General features: G+C 42.1%; 1 protein-coding gene across 1 annotated transcript in view; it reads right to left on the bottom strand.

Moving 5' to 3' along the window:
• The window catches only part of LOC139413880 (acid-sensing ion channel 1), a 318,403-nt gene extending 295,798 nt beyond the window's left edge, over positions 1–22,605 (bottom strand). Inside the window, exons 1-2 of the mRNA XM_071161718.1 lie at positions 21,243–22,605; positions 6,560–6,755 (exon numbers count right to left, since the gene is read on the bottom strand). Coding sequence (XP_071017819.1) covers positions 6,560–6,755; positions 21,243–21,610 — 564 coding nt within the window. The 5' untranslated portion in view covers positions 21,611–22,605. The remainder of the gene's footprint in view (positions 1–6,559; positions 6,756–21,242) is intronic.
• Positions 22,606–23,308: the final 703 nt, after the last annotated feature.

Genomic DNA, 23,308 nt, shown 5'->3' with positions numbered 1-23,308 from the left:
TGCTGTAGAGATGTACTCTGCTGTAGAGATGTACTCTGCTGTAGAGATGTACTACTCTGGTGTAGTGATGTACTACTCTGCTGTAGAGATGTACTACTCTGGTGTAGTGATGTACTACTCTGCTGTAGAGATGTACTACTCTGCTGTAGTGATGTACTCTGCTGTAGTGATGTACTACTCTGCTGTAGTGATGTACTACTCTGCTGTAGTGATGTACTACTCTGCTGTAGAGATGTACTACTCTGCTGTAGAGATGTACTACTCTGCTGTAGAGATGTACTACTCTGCTGTAGTGATGTACTCTGCTGTAGAGATGTACTCTGCTGTAGAGATGTACTACTCTTATGTAGATATGTACTCTGCTGTAGAGATGTACTCTGCTGTAGAGATGTACTACTCTGGTGTAGTGATGTACTACTCTGGTGTAGTGATGTACTACTCTGCTGTAGAGATGTACTACTCTGGTGTAGTGATGTACTACTTCAAACATACAGTCAAAGTAAATAGCTTATTCTGGTCCCACTCTACCCAATCACTGTCTGTGTGTGTGTGTACGTGTGTGTGCTTGTGCGTGCGTGCGTGTGTGTGTGTGTGGATCATCACACATTGTACTGTCAGGCTGTTTCAACTCTGAGTGCATTAGAGGCACTAATAGTAACATGACATACTGTAACATAACAGACATGACATACTGTAACATAACAGACATGACATACTGTAACATAACAGACATGACATACTGTAACATAACAGACATGACATACTGTAACATAACAGACATGACATAACAGACATGACATACTGTAACATAACATACATGACATACTGTAACATAACAGACATGACATACTGTAACATAACAGACATTACCTATTGTAACGTAACAGACATGACATACTGTAACATAACAGACATGACATACTGTAACATAACAGACATGACATACTGTAACATAACAGACATAACAGACATGACATACTGTAACATAACAGACATAACATAACAGACATGACATACTGTAACATAACATAACAGACATCACATACTGTAACATAACAGACATGACATACTGTAACCTAACAGACATGACATACTGTAACATAAAAGACATGACATACTGTAACTTAATTAATTAATTAAATAACGTGCCATAGAATTTTGCGCTACCATAGAATTCTACGCTGCAACTTTTAAAGGACGAACCACTGTATAAAGGCCCTGCATGAACCCAATGCATTTAAGAACTACACCTTGTCCAGGCCAGTAGACATTCACACCCTGGCCTACCAAAAATAGAGAATAAAATAGTTGATAGTTGCTGGTTGAAAATACAATCTAGCATTAGAAGGTACCAGAGGCCACCAAAATAGAGCAAGTTCTGCAAAAAATAAAATGTATTCGGGGGACTCTGGGGGAGCCTGGCTGGCTACGTTTTCTATTTGGTGGCTATTCCATGTGCTTGTGGAGAACACTGCTATAAGACCCACTAATTATTTAATTGTTTTATAAAAATTGTTGTACCTGCTTTTTTTGCAATAATCACTGAAATGCCCCTTTTGTTACAAATGTAACCAGAGCCATGCATAATGAACATTCACTAATAATGTAGTAGGCATGATAGAAAATGAACACCAGTCTCATAAACACTCTCAAGCACAAGACTACATTCTAGTGAGTAACCAGCTACTATTTATATTTCAAGTTCAGTCAACTTGGATCTAGGTATAGTTTCACAAGCTCTGAATTCAGCTAATAAGGTAAAACAGTTGAATTGTTATGAACACACCCTTCTGTATGTCTCTAACTGTTTCAACAGCATGCTAACCTGTCCACTTCGTTCAGAAGTTGAAATCAATTGACCTACCTTAAATTCTCAGAATGAGAATGTTTGCCAATTCCTTATATAATTGTTTTATGCATATTGTACAGTTATAAAACACAGACTAAACAGCTAGCATAACAATCTTCATTTGACCAAATTTGAGGAGTTGAAACATAAACAGAGGAGAGGTTAACTTGTGTTTCAGTGTCCATATGACTTGTTCTGTTGGACCTCAAATGCAAATAAAGAGGTGAAACCGTTTGTCAAGAGAAGAAGAAGTGATCTCTCATCTTTGTTGTTGTGAGTGGTAGGGGGAGGGGCTTGGGAGAAAGAGGCTTCACTCTCGCCAAAATATGTCCAAAATAAGTCCAATGCATTTCTATGAGCTAATTTTGAACCTAAGCTTGACGCCTGCCTTCCTACCTATGGGACAATGACTCCCATTGTTAGGGCGGAGACATGAGCATCTCGTCATTATATACAGATCTCTAGTGTAAATGGGAAGGTGCTGTTGAAGGAATTTTGTCAATAATGACTAAATAATGTATACATTTGGCGTAGAGTTACAACTAACAGAGTTATCTGTTGTCTGTTAAAGAATATGTTGGTACATAGGCCAAGAGGAAGGGTCAACAGACAACTCGTGACCACAGTGAAACTAACAAAAGGAACGATGCCTGGTCCCCAACCAGGGTAGGCAGAAACCGTTGGGCTACAGTAGATTGTGTAACATATGGTAGCAGAAGATGAGCAATGTGTATGTGTTGGAATGGAATTGAAAAACAGCTTTGTCATGGTCGAGGAGGAGGAGGGACATTTTCGTAAGACATGACGCAATGTGTGATATATAAACTAATGTACTTTGTGATTATGTTCAGTACTCTCGAGAATAAACGCTGTTCATTGATTTTGAGACTGGTCTCTGTCCATTTTATGCAAATAAGTATCTTACAAATTCTTAGAAACGGACAGGTTGTTTTAATTGAATTGGTTAATGAACATATAGGAATAAAATTCCTCTAACAGGTACACAGCACAGAAGCAGCGAACGCGACGAGACCAAAAAGACAACATGAGAAAAAGCGGACATAAACGCTCATTAAAAAATAAAAAATACTAAAAAAGTCAATACATGCACTTGAAATATCCCCCAAAAAACATACAGGACCAGTCAAAAGTTGACACGACTACTCATTCAAGGGTTTTTCTTTCTTTTTACTATTTTCTATGTTGTAGAATAATAGTGAAGACATCAAAACTATGAAATAACACATATAGAATCATGGTGTAACCAAAAAAAAATTCAACAAATCATCACTCTCTTTCTTGGTCAAATAGCCCTTACACAGCCTGGAGGTGTGTTGGGTCATTGTTCTGTTGAAAAACAAATGATAGTTCCACTAAGCACAAACCAGATGGGATGGTGTATTGCTGCAGAATGCTCTGGTAGCCATGCTGGTTAAGTGTGCCTTGAATTCTAAATAAATCACTGACAGGGTCATCGGCAACGCACCCCCACACCATCACATCTCCTCCTCCATGCTTCACGGTGGGAACCACCGGTGGGCAGCAGGGTAGCCTAGTGGTTAGAGCGTTGTACTAGTAACTGGAAGGTTGCAAGTTCAAACCCCTAAGCTGACATGGTACAAATCTGTCGTTCTGCCCCTGAACAGGCAGTTAACCCACTGTTCCTAGGCCGTCATTGAAAATAAGAATTTGTTCTTAACTGACTTGACTAGTTAAATAAAGGTAAATTAAAAATTAAAAACACAGATAATCTGTTCACCTACTCTGCATCTCACAAAGACATGGTGGATGGAACCAAAAATCTCAAATTTGGACTCATCAGACCAAAGGACAGATTTCCACTGATCTAATGTCCATTGCTCGTGTTGCTCAAGCAAGCCTCTTCTTCTTTTTGGTGTCCTTTAGTAGAAGTTTCTTTGCAGCAATTTGGCCATGAAGGCCTGATTCATGCAGTCTCCTCTGAACAGATGATGTTGAGGTGTGTCTGTTACTTGAACTGAAGGACTTTTTTGGGCATCAATTTCTGAGGCTGGTAACTCTAATGAACGTATCCTCTGCAGCAGAGGTAACTTCTTTTCCTGTGTGAGGGTCCTCATGACAGCCAGTTTCATCATAGCGCTTGATGGTTTTTGCGATTGCACTTGAAGAAACTTTCAAAGTTCTTGACATTTTCCAGATTGACTGACTTTCATGTCCTAAAGTAATGATGGACTGTCATTTCTGTTTGCTTTTTTGAGCTGTTCTTGCCATTATATGGACTTGGTCTTTTACAAAATAGGGCTATCTTCTGTATACCAACCCTACCATGTCACAACACAACTGATTGTCTCAAACGCATTAAGAAGGAAAGAAATTCCACAAATACACTTTTAACAAGGCACACCTGTTAATTGAAATGCATTCCAGGTGACTACCTCATGAAGCTGGTTGAGAGAAGGCCAAGAGTGTGCAAAGCTGTCATCAAGGCAAAGGGTGGCTACTTTGAAGAATCTCAAATATAAAATATATTTTGATTTGATTAACATGTTTTTGGTTACTACATGATTCCATATGTGTTATTTCATAGTTTTGATGTCATCACTATTATCCTACAATGTAGAAAATAGGAAAAATGTAAGAAAAACCCTTGAATGAGTAGGTGTGTCCAAATTTTCGACTGGTGCTGTAAATTAGAATTAATCGAATTAATTCAATATATCGCAAAGGCCCTCCAACAGGCTGGCCTGCATTGCATGCAGCACCCTGGCAACACTTGCCACATCAGTACCTTGTGAAAGGTTGTTTTCACTCTCTGGGCATATCGCACAGAAGAAAAGAGAAGCTTTATCATCTGAAAATGTCAACAGACTTGTTTGTCTTAGCAGCTGGCTCAGTGGGAAGTAACAGGAGGACTGAAGTGAATGGTGGCAGGTTTATGTTCTGGTGAAAATGCCATTAACAGATTAATTTGTGTTTCTGTCCCTTACAATCAAAGCATAGTGTGCATTGCTTTTATAAACGGAAAATCTTTCTTTAGGGCCAAATTTGAGCAATTTTGTTATTTTTTATCAATCATGATTAACTACAGAGATTCATGTGATTAATCATGATCAATTATTTTAATCATTTGACAGCCTTAGAAATGGATGAAGTTGTACACAATTGTTGTGCACAATCTTCGGGGACCAGTTTTTGACTCGTTGGCGCGACTTTCAAAACTAGCATCACTTTAAATATATTGGAGCAGACAGCAATATTTCTCATTGTAATATCCTACTCAGGAGGAGCAGGACGAGTTGCCTGGGATATGTGGTACCAAATGGGTTTTAACCAATGTAGGTCTCCTGCACACCACTTTACGATGTTAGCCCACTGACCTAAAGCCTAGAAATGACCTTGCAGAGGTGACACCAGTGTTCTGGGATCAGGCAAGGTTACTGATGGAGAGCGAGAGCCTAGTTCACCGAACCACCTCCGTTGAACACACGCTACAATGTCACTCACTACTTTGAAGTGGATGATTAGACACATCAGATAAATCCATCACAGGAAGGTCAGACCTGTCGGTCCTGCACTCTATGCTACAGTACTACAGAGACGAGCTGTGTCTCGCGTTGCCAGTGGAGGGCAGATGCTACACATGCTACATGGTGACACACCACAGTGAAGTCCTCAGTGCTGCACTACACTCAGTGCTGCACTAGGTAGTCATATCTGCCCTACACAATACAGCCTGCCGTAAGACTGTGTTAGGCCAAAGTAAGTGCCCCGGGGAGCTAACACAAGTCTCCAGGACATCCCTGAACCACTTCCACTACACATGCTTTCATTGCCAATCACCACTGTAATTGCAGGACAGCAGCTGGCTTAGCATAACAGAGAATGACTAATTTAGCATCACAGAGAATGACTAGCTTAGCATCACAGAGAACGACTAGCTTAGCATAACAAATATTGACTAGCTAAGCATCACAGATAATTGCTAGCTTAGCATCACAGAGAAAGACTAGCTTAGCATCACAGAGAAACATTAAAGGTGCTACACATAGAATTTCTCAGAATGTGTCTCCTATGCGGAAGCTAGGTGAACTGCAACAACACTAGGCTACATTCAAAACAAATCTCCACGCATTTCCTCGTAACATGGCAGAGACTCTAGCCTTTTTAGATCGGTTTTGGTCCATTGAAAATATATTATTTAAAATATATTTCATAGCGATAAGATGGTAGAATGATTCCCTACACTATTCAGTGATTGTTTTCTCACAAACTGAAATTGTGCGAACAGTGTAGAATTTTAGCAACCAGGAAATGACAGTGATTTCCACTAGATAACACAGCCACAAAGTCAAAACAGATTTCCCATTTTGACAACAGACGCCACTCCGGCAGGAGAAATCAATAAGCGAAAATCCCAGTCAATCACAACACTGGCGGGTAAGTTATACTGTGAAACACTATCATTCCACTACTACTGCAGATAAATTATGGCCATTTTCTAAAATTACAATGCAAAAATACATAATTAAAAAAAACCTAAGCGTAGCACCTTTAAAACATTTGCAGTCATTATTGTGACTTACCACAGTGAAGTCCTCAGTGCTGCACTCCACCCTGCAGTAGTAGCGTGACAGCAACTAGCTTAGCATCCCAGAGAAACTTATCTATGGGAGCCTATAACGGCAGTTTGCAGGTATTTATAGTCTTCACATGCACCATTGTCTCACTCACCACAGTGAAGTCCTCAGCGCTGCACTCCATCCCGCGGTAGTAGCATGACAGCAGCATGTCCTTGATGTCGTGGCCCGTCCGGTCATAGAACTCTCGCATGTTAAAGGGGCGGGGCTTGAAGTTGAGGAAGTCAGCTTTGATCTTCAGGGTCTCCAGAACGCTCTCCTCAACCAGGTGAGTGTCTCTGATCTCATACCTGAGAAAGGAACAGAGAGGGAGAGTTATAGAATCTGTTAGAAATAGGACTAGTTTTTCCTAGCCACCGTGCTTCTACACCTGCATTGCTTGCTGTTTTGGGTTTTAGGCTGGGTTTCTGTACAGCACTTTGAGATATCAGCTGATGTACGAAGGGCTATATAAATACATTTGATTTGATTTGACTAGAGGTTAGGGATAGCGGTTAGGACACAGAGGAAGTCAGCTTTGGGTGGGTGTCTCATCTCATACCTGGACAGATCAGAGTGTTAGGTCAGCCTCAACAATTTGCTAACCATACAGATCTTCTGTAACAACTCATACATATATACAGACTGTTTCCAAAGCCCCACTACTTTATTCATATTTTACATTATAATCCCCAATGTTCTCTAAACCAGTCTGACGGTCTGTCTGCCTTTTGCACAGTGTTTTCTGATATGGGTCATTTTTAAAAAAACTCAGAAGTCTCCTGAAAGCCACGTGTGTTTTTGAATTTTCAGAGATGTCAATACGACATCATTTTTGATGTTAATGAACACTCATGAGGCTTTTAAAAGAACATACCCTTACTATACTTTCATACATAGATTAGTTAAATCAGTGCTTTGAAGGAAAACCTTCGGGAGTCCTAACGACCAAGGAGGGATGGACGGCTGTAGGTCTATTGACGAACAGTCATGGAACGTAGCACTTGGGGTTTGTTCTGAAGAAAATATATACTTTCTATCTTACAGGGTAAAAACTGGAGAAAGAAGCATCTCAGATGAAGAGAGACTAGAGGGGGAATTCTTCTGTGACATGTGAAAATGTCAGTACAACACTCAAAGCCATGTGCTGTTAACTCATAGCATATTATCCTCTTATTAACTGCAATAGCATTTAACACCCTTTTGTTCTGACCCCAACCGTACCGGCTTGGATATTTTATGGGATTAATTTGTCAGTTCAAAACTGTGATGTTTAGTTAGTTGAAGTCAAGCAAAGGGAGCAGAAGGTCCTACACACACACACACACACACGCACACACACACACACACACACACACACACACACACACACACACACACACACACACACACACACACACACACACACACACACACACACACACACACACACACACACACACACACAGAGCAATAGGAGGTTTCATCAAGGTGAGAATGTATCATCATTTAAGTCAGCATTCTTCTCAACAATCGTTTTGATCACTCTACCAGGCAGTACAATTTAATTAATTGCAGTGAAAGAGTCCACTTTAGTGAAAGTAAGAGGATGTTGCTAGAGCAGTAATCGATGTCAAGTGGCCGAAGCAGCACTCAGAGAATGTGAACAGTAGCTACACCATTCAGATAGTGTTATATGCTTTGGGGTTTTGCTCAATTTCATTTTCAATTTCGAGGTTGGTTCTGTTTGGGTGTGGCTTGCCCCAATTGGAATCATCCTCATTGGTCAGGATGTGTTGCACCTGTCAACTCGTTAAGTCAGTCATTAGTCACTGTACAGGTGTAACCGTATTTAGGCTCTAGTTGGCATGAGAGATAGACTTCTGCTTAACTCTCCTTCTTTATGTGTGTGAACACAAAGCCTTTTATTTTGTCTCCCTGTTTGGTTTACTCCACATGTATTTTCACTCCCTAACCTAAGTTGTGGTGGGGGATTTCATTTCTTAGAGTTGATCTGTTATCAAGCTAATCTAGTGGGCGCCCACGGTGTTAAGTAAGACCCTACTCAAGTTCGCTTGGCTAGCATTCAGTAGGCACCCCATGGATGAGCTTCAGAACCTGTTTTAAAAACCCATCTGGTTTTGTTTTGGTAGTCAGTGACTCATTTGTTAATTCTCTTTTCATGTCGAGCAGCAGTTTTTTGTTGCTTATTGGGGGAATGTAACACATGCTATTTAAAAACAAAACCCTTTAAAAACCAGCTGGTATATTTGCACTGCTAAGCACACACTTTAAATACTTTTATTTTGAATTCACTATTCACTATTCTCAGGATCTATACAACATATTTCAGGAGTTCATGGTCTCCAGTCCCAATGTTTTGCAGAAAAGATGTCATTCCTGTAGAAAGACCCACCCACTTCCCTGTATCTTCATCCATTTCCCTGTAGAAAGCTCCATCGATTTCCCTGGATCTCCATCCATTTCCCTGTATAAAGCTCCATCGATTTCCCTGGATCTCCATCCATTTCCCTGTAGAAAGCTCCTGGATCTCCCTCCATTTCCCTGCATCGCCATCCATTTCCCTGTAGAAAGCCCCATCGATTTCCCTGGATCTCCATCCATTTCCCTGTAGAAAGCTCCATCCATTTCCCTGGATCTCCCTCCATTTCCCTGGATCTCCATACATTTCCCTGGATCTCCCTCCATTTCCCTGGATCTCCATACATTTCCCTGTAGAAAGCTCCATTGATTTCCCTGGATCTCCATCCCTTTCCCTGCAGAAAGCCCCATCCATTTCCCTGGATCTCCATCCATTTCCATGTCGAAGGCTCATTCCATTTCCCTGTAGAAAGCCCCATCCATTTCCCTGGATTTCCATCCATTTCCATGTCATGTCGAAAGCTCATTCCATTTCCCTGTAGAAAGCTCCATCCATTTCCCTGGATCTCCAGAGGAGACAAAGTTTGTTTTCTCCAGGAGCAGTTTAGAGTCTGAAATTGTTTCCATTCATGTTGCGACAGTCAATGTTCACTCAGAGAAATCCGTCCAGGAACTGGGAATGGATCGTGAATGCTCAATTGCTGCTGGTAGATCCAGCCACTGAGTAGAGCTTGTTTGAAAGCCAATTTTAGCGTTTTCGACAAGGCACATCTGTACCAAAAGTGTCCAAAAAAATAATCCAACCTTTACTCCATTAACGGAGGCAGTTACAATGCGTGTGCTTAAACTATGTTTACAAAGTAGCTGGTATAATTTTGGTTCTAAGCACACACGCACACACACACACACACACACACACACACACACACACACACACACACACACACACACACACACACACACACACTTTAATGTAATCAAATAAAGGTGAAATAAAATTGTGGATACCACTGTCCACAAGCTACTCTAGGTATAACCGTAACCCAAGATCCTCCCACCTTTCAAAGGTATCAGTACGAGGCCTGCCTGTCCTCCTGCCACTACCAACCCCCAACACCTCAACACACAGCTACTAATTAACCTTCATTAACACTTGCCTGGGATATGTGGTACCAAATGGGTTTGAACCAATGTGGGTCTCCTGCACACCAATATACGGTGTTAGCCCACTGACCTAAAGCCTAGAAATGACCTTGTAGAGGTGACACCAGTGTTCTGGGGTCAGGCAAGGTTACTGATGGAGAGCTAGAGCCTAGTTCAACGAACCACCTCCGTTAAACACGCGCTACAATGTCACTCACTACTTTGAAGTGGATGATTAGACGTATCAGATAAATCCAATCACAGGAAGGTCAGACCTGTCGGTCCTCTATGCTACAGTGCTACAGAGACGAGCTGTGTTTCACGTAGCCAGTGGAGGGCAGATAGCTTAGCATCACAGAGTCTCGACCAGACACACACAGGTACTAATGACCCTTCATTAACACTAGCATCCCCACCCACCAGGTAGGCGGTCCATTTCAAAGCCATAATAACAATTAGTAAACACAAACATCCAAATAAAAAGTGGCAAATGCCAATATACACAATAAGAATTATCATACAGAATTGCGTATATTTGTGTTTGGATCCCGGAAGGAACAGAAAACACAACAAAACCTCCTCAAGAAGACTGGTTAAAGTGAATAAGGACGACAATTGTATGGCACTCAGGTGACATAATCATTTCACATGCAAAATCCCACTGAGATATCATAAAAGCAATTTTGTGGGTGAACTTCAATTATGTAAAACCACCGAAGTGAAAATAGATTTACGTGATTAAATGCAGAAAACATTTGAAAATGTTCTTAATACAGAGTTTTAGAGAGTTTATCGGTTTCCCGTGTTCAAGAATGTAAATTGTGGAATCATTCCAACAAAGCAACATTATAAAAACATTATTTCAACAAAACAATCATTACAATGACTGAACGAATGCTCTCTCTCTAACACTGATCTAATTTTAACTACTGTACCAGCGCTAAAGTTTTGAACAGTCTGAAGTCTTATTTCAGTCTTGTAATGGGTGATTCATTGTTGTTCATGGGTATCATTTGATGTTATTCAGACAGAGCATCTGTTACAGTTTGGTTATACTTCTTCTCCCTTCTCTTTGTGTAGATTAGTCATATTTCAGAGTAATAGTCATATTTCAGAGTAAATCAAATCAAATCAAATGTATTTATATAGCCCTTCGTACATCAGCTGATATCTCAAAGTGCTGTACAGAAACCCTGCCTAAAACCCCAAACAGCAAGCAATGCAGGTGTAGAAGTACGGTGGCTAGGAAAAACTCCCTAGAAAGGCCAAAACCTAGGAAGAAACCTAGAGAGGAACCAGGCTATGAGGGGTGGCCAGTCCTCTTCTGGCTCTGCCGGGTGGAGATTATAACAGAACGTGGCCATAGTATTAGTCATATTAATAATAGTCATATTTCAGAGTAATAAAGTCATATTTCAGAGTAATCAGTTTGCACTACAGCATAACAGAGGATTATGTCACATCATAGTTTAATCAAGTAATTACATATCATGTACAGTATATCATATATAGAACCTAATTCAAGTGTAGGAGTGTGCGTATACCACATAGGTTGCAAACAATGCAGCGAGTTGATAAATTCCTGTTGGTTCATTTACTGCAATTCTTAGAGATAACTTCAAAGTTCAGTTGATATGAGCAGGGATGAAAATTAAGCTAGCCCGCTAGCCTGTGGCTAGTAAAACATGTTGTATTTTAAAATATTGCATGGCACAGATTTTGGACCCAGTTTACTAGCCTGGGTGGCCAGTGCCCAAAATCCGTAAAGCTACAATATATTTTTTTTCTGGGAGACATGACCAAATTTACATAGAAATGTGAGTTATAGATCTGTCTCATTGACAGCAGGTCTAATAAGCGGTAGATCTGTTCTATGTGCACTATTTCTATGATTCACGTTCCTAAGTTTTGTTTTTGCCTCTTTTACTTTCGGTTTTGTACACCAGCTTCAAACAACTGAAAATACAATATTTTTGGTTATGGAAAAAACATTTCACAGCAGTTTAAATAGTACAATGATTCTTTACAAAATGGCTGGTTGTTTTGTCACATAAACTGACATTAGGCGAACTAATCGAAATTTTAGCAAGCAGGAAATGTCAGCGTAATTTCTGCATAGTGTATCTTTAAGTTCCATCCCTGGTTCAGTGTTGCCAACTTAGTGACTTTGTCGCTGTATTTAGCGAGTATCAGACCCCTCTAGCATTTTCAAAAAAGGGACTAGCGACAAATCTAGCGACTTTTTCTGGTGTTATTGGAGACTTTTGGAGACTCTGACGTGAAAGCACGTATCGTTCTTACTCTTCTCAACGAGCAGCTGGTGCTGGCGTGGGCCCCAGCCCCGACCCAAAGCACTCACAGGCAGCCCAGTCCTCGCGCAGCAGTCCCTCCCAGCTGCAGTCAGAGCAGGAGATGTTCACCCCTCTGCGTCCAGACTGCAAATGAATCACGCATGCGGGAAGCAGCCTGACTGATCCCGCCCTGGCTTACATTTAGGGCGAGATGTAAATGTAAAAAAAAATAATTTAAAAATGTAAAATAAAATAAAAAACGAAGTAACTCCGCCAGTGTCTCTTTTCGGTCACTTTCGCCGGTCCCAACCCCGGATAAAGGACAGTTGGAATTGTGACATAAAAAAAAAAAAAGAATCGACAGAAGAAAGTTCATTTGTAGTTATAAACATATTTAGGGTGTTTTTTTACTCACTTTTTATCTCTCCCACGACGTTATTCCTCTCTCCTACAGCGTCAATCACAATTACATGCACATGGCCAATTATGCTAATTAGGCGATGATGTCATTTAGCGACTTCTAGCGACTTTTAGGACAGCCAATAGCTGCTTTCCTTACTGAGGAGTTGGCAACACTGCCCTGGTTATGAGTCAGAATACAGTGACGTTTTCAGGGTCAAGTCATGTGTTCAATGTCAGACTGTGAAATGAGAATCACTTCTCAGTCCTCAACAATCGCAGAAGGATAAGTCAGACATGGTCAGGGACCAATTAAAAAGCCCAGAAAAAAGCTTGGTTCTACAACTGTATACTTTTCAAGAAAATGCTACTTTAGCTTGGTGTTATTTTCTATTAGCTACAGCAGTGTATTGGATCACTGCACTACTGCTGTGACAGTCGTGAAACCACACAGGACAGGGGTATATAACAACCATATTGGCTACTAAACAGCCTACACTTCAAATTACTTTCGAATAACATTGCACATTTTCATTTTGTACATACAGTAATAGGCTAAACAAACCCTAACAAACCACAGGCCTGGGATCATCAACTAGATTCAGCTGCAGGCCGGGTTTTTCTTGAGCGGATGGTCGGGAGGCCTGAACATAATTACAAATCATTTCTAGACCGCAAGATCTACAAATATAACTTTTGGCTAATAATCATTTAAAACCTTTAAAATGTGTAAATAATCAGGTGTTTTTTCTGTTATGTGTGGGAATACTTGAATAATAGTTTTCCCAAATTAAAATCACTTGGAGAAGATGTCCTAGCGCTATACAGTCCAACAATTCTTTTTTTTAAATTTTTTTAAATTGCTCAGAAAACTTGGGGGTCCAAATGAAACCACCACCCAGTTGTCCAAGTAACCACCGCCATAGGCCAAGTAACCACCGCCATAGGCCAAGTAACCACCGCCATAGGCCAAGTAACCACCGCCATAGGCCAAGTGACCACCGCCATAGGCGAAGTGACCACCGCCATAGGCCAAGTGACCACCGCCATAGGCCAAGTGACCACCGCCATAGGCCAAGTGACCACCGCCATAGGCCAAGTAACCACCGCCATAGGCCAAGTAACCACCGCCATAGGCCAAGTGACGACCGAGAAAATGTAGACAGGCTTTACAACTTTACATTGTGGTTCAAACATGAACATAGTTAAGATATGGCTCAACTGCTGCGCATACGGCCTTGCATCAATACCTCGTCATGGTTCATCTCCATAATTGCAAAACGCCTTCGTGCGACGTACTGTATTCCTAATTGAATTGTACCCAGTGTCCAACCAAGCGTCTTATAGCAACACAGAGCTGCCAGAAGAGCACTTAAGACCCTGTGTTGTTGCTCAGCTAGAGTAGAGCTGGGACGATAACCCAAAACTACTGACACTGACAGCGCCCTCCTCTTACCAAAGCATTTTGCTTAGGTCAGTTACTTTCAGTGATTTTGCTACACAATGTCCCAGCAGATTTTTTTGGTTCTAAAACCAATTTTTGGTCCACAGTAGTAGCCTATGCATTATGTTGATTCCTGCTATGAAAGCGTCTGCCCTGTTTGTCAGTCGTCTGCTGTGTGAGCGAGCCACTCTTCTTCCTCCCTCTCCCCACTGTGTTCATGGAGGAGGGAGAGATGCATTCTGAGAAGCACAAGTATTATAAACATAGCTCAAAATGCTATTGCGGAACAAAGGCAGTTTTTTTTAAAAGCCGCTACTGTTGTTTATAGAGCTGTCCCCGACAAAGAAATATCTGGGTCGACCAATCAATTGGTCAAAATGTTAAAACGTGTGTTTTTCCATGTGTTTGAATAAAGAAACTATATGTAGGCTACTGATGTGATTAAAAATGAAGATACAAATGACTAAAGTGTGAGCCAGAGAACAAATATAGCCTAACCAGAGGAAGAAAAGAAAACGACCCGACCCTCCGTCTCCTCCTGCTGCCCAGTGACCTTCGCAGATTCTGCCATTATGCTCCTGAAGTTGCCGGTAATAGGCTACACCAAAGGTGGGCAACCTTTTCCATTTGGAGTGCCAAGTGACTTAATTTACATTTCAGGCAAAGAAAAAATGACTTTGAGAAGCTTCACAGTGATGGTGAGTTAAGACAATCAGAAATAGTATCAGATCCCCAAATGGGCAAATGTATTAGTCTATATTGGCACGCAGGCCAGGTAGCCTAGGCCTACTTCTATGCCTAATCAGGTACATGTCCGTACTCAAAGATTGACAGGAGTGCTCCAAACAAAACACAATGAATAAATTGACAACACGTAAACGGAATGAAATAAACAAAAACGTTCCATAGACAAACAAACACTGGCAATAGAATGGACTTAATGAAGAGCTCAGTGACTTTCAACGTGGCCCCTTAGTTCCAGTGAAGGGAAATCTTAACACTACAGCATACATAAATGGTTTGTCAACATGGGTGTGGAAGAACTTGATTGGCCTGCACAGAGCCCTGACCTAAACCCCATCAAACACCTTTGGGATTAATTGGAACGTCGACTGCGAGCCAGGCCTAATCGACCAACATCAGTGCCTGACCTCACTAATGCTCTTGTTGCTGAATGGAAGCAAGTCCCCGCAGCAATGGTCCAACATCTAGTGGAAAGCCTTCCCAGAAGAGTGGAGGCTGGTATAGCAGCAATGTTCCAACATCTAGTGGAAAGCCTTCCCAGAAGAGTGGAGTCTGTTATAGCAGCAATGTCCCAACATCTAGTGGAAAGCCTTCCCAGAAGAGTGGAGGCTGGTATAGCAGCTATGTTCCAACATCTAGTGGAAAGCCTTCCCAGAAGAGTGGAGGCTGGTATAGTAGCAATGTTCCAACATCTAGTGGAAAGCCTTCCCAGAAGAGTGGAGTCTGTTATTGCAGCAAAGGGGGGACCAACTCCATATTAATGTCCATGATTTTGGAATGAGATGTTAGACGAGCAGGTGTCCACATACTTTTGGTAGTGTAGTATATGTGTGGATTCTTTTTATATTGACTTGCCACTGATCTACTCTCCCTAAAGCAATCACAGCTCTCTCTGTAAGTGGGGAGGGAGGAAGTTAAATTGGATTACAAGCCACAAGCACTTTAATTTTCAGACGCCGCTAACGGTTAGGATAGCTAGAGGAATGAAGGAGAGAGCATCTGCATCGTCTCTCTCTCCACCTCTCTCTCCACCTCAGGGGAGGGGGATGAGTAAAATAGATATACAGTGCCTTCGGAAAGTATTCAGACCCCTTGACTTCTTCCGCATTTTGTTACGTTACAACCTTATTCTAAAATAGATTAAATAAATACAAATCCTCAGCGATCTACACACACTACCCCATAATGACATCACAATACCCGAAAATGACATCACAATACCCCATAATGACATCACAATACCCCATAATGACATCACACTACCCCATAATGACATCACACTACCCCATAATGACATCACAATACCCCATAATGACATCACAATACCCCATAATGACAAACCAAAAACAGGTTGTTAGAAATCTTTGAAAATGTGTTAAAAATAAAAAACAGAAATACTTTATTTACATACAGTAAGTATTCAGACCCTTTGATATGAGACTCAATGTTGAGCTCAGGTGCATCCTGTTTCCATTGATCATCCTTGAGAAGTTTCTACAACTTGATTGGAGTCCACCTGTGGTATATTAAATTGATTGGACATGATTTGGAAACAGCTGTATATATAAGGTTCCACAGTTGACAGTGCATGTCAGAGCAAACACCAAGCCATGAGGTGGAAGGAATTGTCCGTAGAGCTCCGAGACAGGATTGTGTTAAGGCACAGATCTGGGGAATGGTAACAAAACATTTCTGCAGTATTGAAGGTACCGAAGAACACAGTGACCCCCATCATTATAAATGGAAGAAGTTTGCAACCACCAAAACGCTTCCTAGAGCTGGCAACCCCGCCAAACTGAGCAATTGGGGGAGAAGGGCCTTGGTCAGGGAGGTGACCAAGAATCCAATGGTCACTTTGACAGAACCCTAGAGGTTCTGTGGAGATGTGAGACACTTCCAGAAGGACAACCATCTCTGCAGCACTCCACCAATCAGGCCTCTATGGTTGTGGCCAGATGAAAGCCACTCCTCAGTAAAAGGCACATGACAGCCCACTTGGAGTTTGCCAAAAGGCACCTAAAGACATTCAGACCATGAGAAACAATATTATCTCCTGATGAAACCAAGATTGAACAATTTGGCCTGAATACCAAGTGTCACGTCTGGAGGACACCTGGCACCATCCCTATGCTGATGGCAGCATCATGCTGTGGGGATGTTTTTCAGCGGCAGGTACTGGGAGGGTAGTCAGAAAGATTAACGGAACAAAGTACAGAGAGATCCTTGATGAAAACCTGTTCCAGAGAGCTCAGGACCTCAGACTGGGGTGAAGGTTCACCTTCCAACAGGACAATGACCCTAAGCACACAGCCAAGACAATGCAGGAGTGGCTTCAAGACAAGTCTCTGAATGCCCTTGAGTGGCCTAGCCAGAGCCCGGACTTGAACCCAGTCTGACATCTCTGGAGAGACCTGAACATAGCTGTGCAGCACCCCATCCAACCTGACAGAGCTTGAGAGGATCTGCAGCGAACAATGGGAGAAACTCCCCAAAAACAGGTGTGCCAAGCTTGTAAAGTCTCACCCAACAATACTCGAGGCTGTAATCACTTCCAAAGGTGCTTCAACCAAGTACTGAGTAAAGGGTCTGAATACTTATATAAATGGTATATTTTTCTTTACTTAAATGCACTGTAAATTAAGCTTTAAAACTGCAAAGTCTTCTCTCTGCCAAAATGTGCAGAAATGCAGGATATTAGCTTTAAAGCTACAACAACAAGAAATATCTATAGCCCCATGATGAAATGTGAAGAATTGCAGGGAAAACTGCTAAATGTTCTCTCCGATGCCAAGATGCGGGGCCTTTAAAACGTTCCTGCAGGGACTTGGTTAATCCGGCCATGTATTGCCGAAGTCATATTAAAACTTATTGTATTCTATTTTTTATCTAACTCAAGTTGTGTTCTGATAATGAGAGGGTCTGTTCCGGTTTTCTTCTGGTGAAAGAGAGGAGGACCAAAATGCAGCGTGGTTATCTTTATACATCTTTAATGAAAGATGAAAAATGAACAATATACAAAAACAAGAAACGTGAAAAACCAAAACAGCCCTATCTGGTGCAACAAACACAGAGACAGGAACAATCACCCACGAAATACCCAAAGAATATGGCTGCCTAAATATGGTTCCCAATCAGAGACAACGATAAACACCTGCCTCTGATTGAGAACCACTCTAGTCAACCATAGACTTACCTAGAATACTACACTGAACACAACCCCATCAATCTACAAAACCCCTAGACAAGACAAACACATAATCACTCATGTCACACCCTGGCCTGACCAAAATAATAAAGAAAACACAAAATACTAAGGCCAGGGCGTGACAGGGTCCCTTATGAATTTGGAGAAAGTTTGAGAACCACTGGCCTAGACGACACCTGAATACATGCTATCAACCTGCTATGACAAAGAGCATAGACAAAACATACGCAGTCATCAAAACCTTGAGTCATTTTTACAATCATATAGGCCTAATCACATTTGCATAGAATTAGGAAGCAAATTAGGTGAGAAATGATTTGTGTCAGCAAAAGAATAGTCGATGACCCTAGCAGCACATGCCAGCTTCTATTATGGAAGCAGCTCTTTCTCCCATTAAATCATCCTCTAATTAGATTCACTATCAACTGGATTGAGTCCAATTGTTCTACACTGTGAAGCCTGACTTCAGGCTTCCTCTTTTTGAGGAGAACATTGAGTATGCTTTTACTGTAGGTCCAGGATTTCGATGAATCTGTGTCCAGGAAACCAGCCCAAAGGGATTCGACAGAGGGGTAGAGAGTCTTCTACTGAGACAGTACTGGAGCTCATCGCCCCATGTTGCTGCCTCAGACAGGCATCTAGCCTTCCATGGAGGAGGAGGAGGAGGAGGAGGAAGGTCACAGCTGTTAGTTGACTGGGTATTTGATAGACAAATATAGGAGCGACACAATTAACGTTTTGACATAGCTTTCCCACCAAACTGACAGTTCATTTATTCTCGTCTTCTAAAGAGAACCCCTCACACACACACTGACTCCCCCTCTCTGTCTCTCTCTCTCTCTCTCACACACACACACACACACACACACACACACACATTCCCCTCACACGCCCCCACTCAGACCTTAACAGAAGGACTTGATGCGTCCACAGCCAAACCGGCCAGGGAGTTCAGGGGGAAACTCAGAGGAAGGGAGGTGTAGCGAGTCTGTTTTATTCAGCACAACAACACTGTGGTCCCATTCCAAATGGCACCCTGTTTCCTATATAGTTCACTACTTTTGACCAAGGCCCATAGGGCTTCATCGGGCTCTGCACTATGTAGGGAATAGGGTGGCATTTGGTGAGTAGCCCGTTGTTTCACAAACACCACTAATTAAAGGTCTGGCATAAGGGCTTATTTATCACACAGCTTACCAGACATTGGTTAATTACTTCTGCTTGTCATCCCTCCCTCTCTTTGAGGTTGATGTGACTTTCTACACTCTCTCATCCCTCTGTTCTCTGGGCTCTCTCTCTCATCCCTCTGTTCTCTGGGCTCTTTCTCCCCTCTCTCTCTCTCTCTCTCTCTGTCTGTCTATCTCTCTCTCTCTCTCTCTTTCTCTCTCATCCCTCTGTTCTCTGGGCTCTTTCTCCTCTCTCTCTCTCTCTCTTTCTCTCTCTCTCTCTCATCCCTCTGTTCTCTGGGCTCTTTCTCCTCTCTCTCTCTCTCTCTCTCTCTCTAATCCCTCTGTTCTCTGGGCTCTTTCTCCTCTCTCTCTCTCTCTCTCTCTGATTGTCTCTCTTCTCTCTCTGCCTCCAGCTAATTTAGAGGGGCCACTGCTGCTGTTCTCCACTTACCTTTCTCATTTTATACACAACCACTTGGTTTTCATGTTTGTGCAACAACGCTTGTTTTTCAGCAGGTAATGAACTGACAGACGGGACTGGGAGGAGCTCTGTAAAACTGATGCAGACAAATAGGAGATGTTTTCTAAAGCAAAGAGGTTTCCTTCCTTGCTTAGGCCTCCCTTGAAGGATTGTATTATAGCTGAGATGTACAAACATCTGCGACCAAGCAACATAATACATTCAACATTTCTCCCAGGCTAGCAGTAATGTGAACATCGAGAGGTCACAGAGACAGAGAGAGAGAGATCACAGGGAGAGAAAAGAGATCACAGGGAGAGAAAAGAGATCACAGCGAGAGAGAGAGAGATCACATGGAGAGATAGAGAGATCACAGCGAGAGATAGAGAGATCACAGCGAGAGATAGAGAGATCACAGCGAGAGAGAGAGAGAGACAGACAGACAGACAGACAGACAGACAGACAGACAGACAGACAGACAGACAGACAGTTCTGTATGAATATTGAGATAGCATGTGTAAAATCCTTACATGCAGTCTGCTACCACAGAGGAATGTGTTCTAACAGGGCCTTAAGTAAAACAGCTGTGTGGTTCAATATGCTAAAATACACATGAAGTGATTGACATACAGATCCAGCCATATGGGACTACATCGCTGCTATACAGATGAATGGTTAAAGCAGAGCCTGGCTCACATCACGTTTAGTAGCATAGAATTAGATTATTTCAGTATTTCTCCATCTGTAAGTATCATGTCTAATCTGCACTGTATCATCCACACATGATATATAGGGTGGGTATCATATGATTCACAGAGCGTATATTTGGTCTAATAATGGCTTCATTCAATCTTTATGCTCTCAATGTTTACAAATCATGTAGTTTGTTTATTCATTACTTATTTATGAAATGTGTCATAAAGAGTATAACCCTCTCTTTCCTCAAACCCGGTGTTGCCGACGTGAGCCATATCTGGGTTAGAAGTACAACAGGCTTTACAATGTTTTTAAAGCCGGTCTCCACCATGTTGTTTGTGCACAGTGGCAGGATAGTACCAGGCAGGTTAAGTTGATCAAAATGTAACTAGTGTGCTCACTTGACCCTAAATATCAGTAAGGTTTCAACAGCTATCACTATGAAAACCGAATGGACATTACTAACTTGACAACTTTATAACTTTATTTGCCTTATACTCTTTTGAGCTATCTTGTGGGGGAAAAGACTGAGGCTAGTATAAAACATGAATATGTTTTGGATAAACATGAGAAGAACATGAACGGACAGTAAGCGGCAGATAGACACAGCTAATGTTGCACAATGTGTGTGCCCAGTAAACACCGGACAGACATCCATGTCTCAAACCATGTTATGTCACATGATGAAAGCAGATGGGGAAACTGCAGCTGCACAAGCTCTGGTGGGCGGGTGGAGCTGTATGCTAATGAGAATGAAAAGTTACGGGGAATTAGTCTACTGCCTTTACTATGGTAGAAACTCCTGATGCAAATGATTGTACCCATGCAATCTCATGTAGACAAACAGTCACACACAAATAAACAAAAAACACTTATCCCCACAAACCTTCCATTGAGTAGTGAAAGGAGCTCCCCTGCATGGTACAGATCGTTGCGCGTCACCCTGCCGAAGCGAAAAGAGTTCAGGTTGCAGAAGGTGACAGCGGGGAATATCATCAGCGGGGTCACTATCTCGTCCAGCTTGGTAACGTGAGGGTACTGGAAGTAGAACTGAACCCGGTCCACACACACCAACACCAGGAACCCCAGAGATGCCAGGAAGAACAAGATCCACAGGCACCGCTTGATGCACATCCGTTCGTAGGTGAACAGGTGCGAGATGCCGTGCAGTGTGGACCTGCTGGCGAAAACTTCGATAGGCACCGGTGGCTTGAAGGAGTCCACCATCTCTTCTGACTCAGCGTTGAGATCCATGACGAGGCTATGTGGTATCAGTGTGAAGGGGAAGAATGGGAAAGTACTAGCTGCGAAGGGAACGCTATTAACACTAGAGAAGGAAGGAGGGTACCAACTGTGAGTATGTGAGTTCACGCCCTTCTACACATGGATGTATATGTTCCTCATCCAGGCCGTATGAAATGTTGCGTCACTGAATCCCCCCCAAAATAACACCATCTATCTAGGCTACCGGTACATTCTTCGGATTATTTGACAAGAAACTCTACTATTTCGTGCACAATTTCCCTTCAGACGGTTAATGTAATAACTCAAACATATGTCCAATATAGTCCCATATTTACGCGCATAGATAGATGCCAATATATTCTCTCCCATATACTTCAGGAGCGATTCCCGCAACACAAGTTGGTGTCTCTTACAGGCATGCAAAATAAAAACTCACAGCAAAACCACAGCAAGAACTGAATGTATTGGTGTCAGGAGATGGTTCAGGAGCGGTTCAACCATATGCAAATGGTATAAAACAAACGCTGTTTCTCGGGAGACGCTGCTAGTTATATGCCCATATAACACGCTGTGTTCCTTCCCGCCGGCTCCTACTTGTACAAACCTCAAAAAACCATTGCCAATGAAGCCTGCTCTGGCCGTTTTAGTACAGATCATGCAGTTGCATCCTGTCAAATAGCGGGAACTCTACGAGAGACTGTCTTGTTAGATTCCCGGTGAGAAAACAGTGAGCGGGCGCTTCGGTCAGGCATCAACCGCATACAAGCTGCCTTGCATCCTCTCTCAGGAACAGCACCTACTACAACAATGCAATCATCATAAACTCCCCTTTTTTTTTACTGGGATAAGAGGAAACACGATTTAGGATGAAAAAGGTCTGAATTAAATCATGCGTAGGCTAATAATCAGCTAAATGTGTAATTCCAACTCCAACACATTAGGGGGTGAAACGCAGAGGGAACCTCGGAAGCTGTCGACCGAAAACAGCGTTTCCCTGATCGATTAACTTGGATGTCCGAATAGGAGGAGAGCATGGATAGGATGGCACGTGTTTTACATCGGGTGACGAAGTCGGTTGGAAAATACAGACATTTAAGACCCGCACGAGTCTCGGACTGATTCTTGCCTGTCATTAAAAACCACGGCAGCCTGTATCAAATTCACCAACATGTGTGTGTGTTGTTTGTAAGCAACATTCATCAGCGGTAGAAAACAGGGACAGTGTCGCTGAGGCAAGAAGGTAGTGATGGTTCGAACGAACGGTTCATTTTGAACAGTTCTTTTTGGTGAACCTTCGGCAACCGAATCGCATCGGTGAAAGAGCCGTTCATTTGGCCCCCTGATTTGCAGACTGCTACTACTATTTATTTTCAGCTCATAACAACGTTTTTCTGTAGATAAGTTATACAATAATTATCTAAAGAGGGTGAATCCTCACTGCAGAAGCAATACATAGTGGGGAGAGCACGTCAATCTGGTTTACGCTCATTTTTACAGTGCAAAAAAAACCGTCGGTTTATATTCCTCATTTGTCTTGGTAAAAATGTATTTTGTGTATGTACACCCTGAACGATGTTCTGAACAGTCTCAGGAACGGATTGTTAGTGCTGATGTGAGCTAAACGAGGTGTCTGTCTGCGGAAAAAACTGTTACACATGTCAAAATAATAGAATAGGCTACCCACCAGCCTCTATCGACAAAAGTGGT

Source organism: Oncorhynchus clarkii, chromosome 7, assembly GCF_045791955.1.
Source record: "Oncorhynchus clarkii lewisi isolate Uvic-CL-2024 chromosome 7, UVic_Ocla_1.0, whole genome shotgun sequence".
Taxonomy (NCBI): domain Eukaryota; kingdom Metazoa; phylum Chordata; class Actinopteri; order Salmoniformes; family Salmonidae; genus Oncorhynchus; species Oncorhynchus clarkii.
This window is presented reverse-complemented; position numbering and strand designations above follow the sequence as displayed.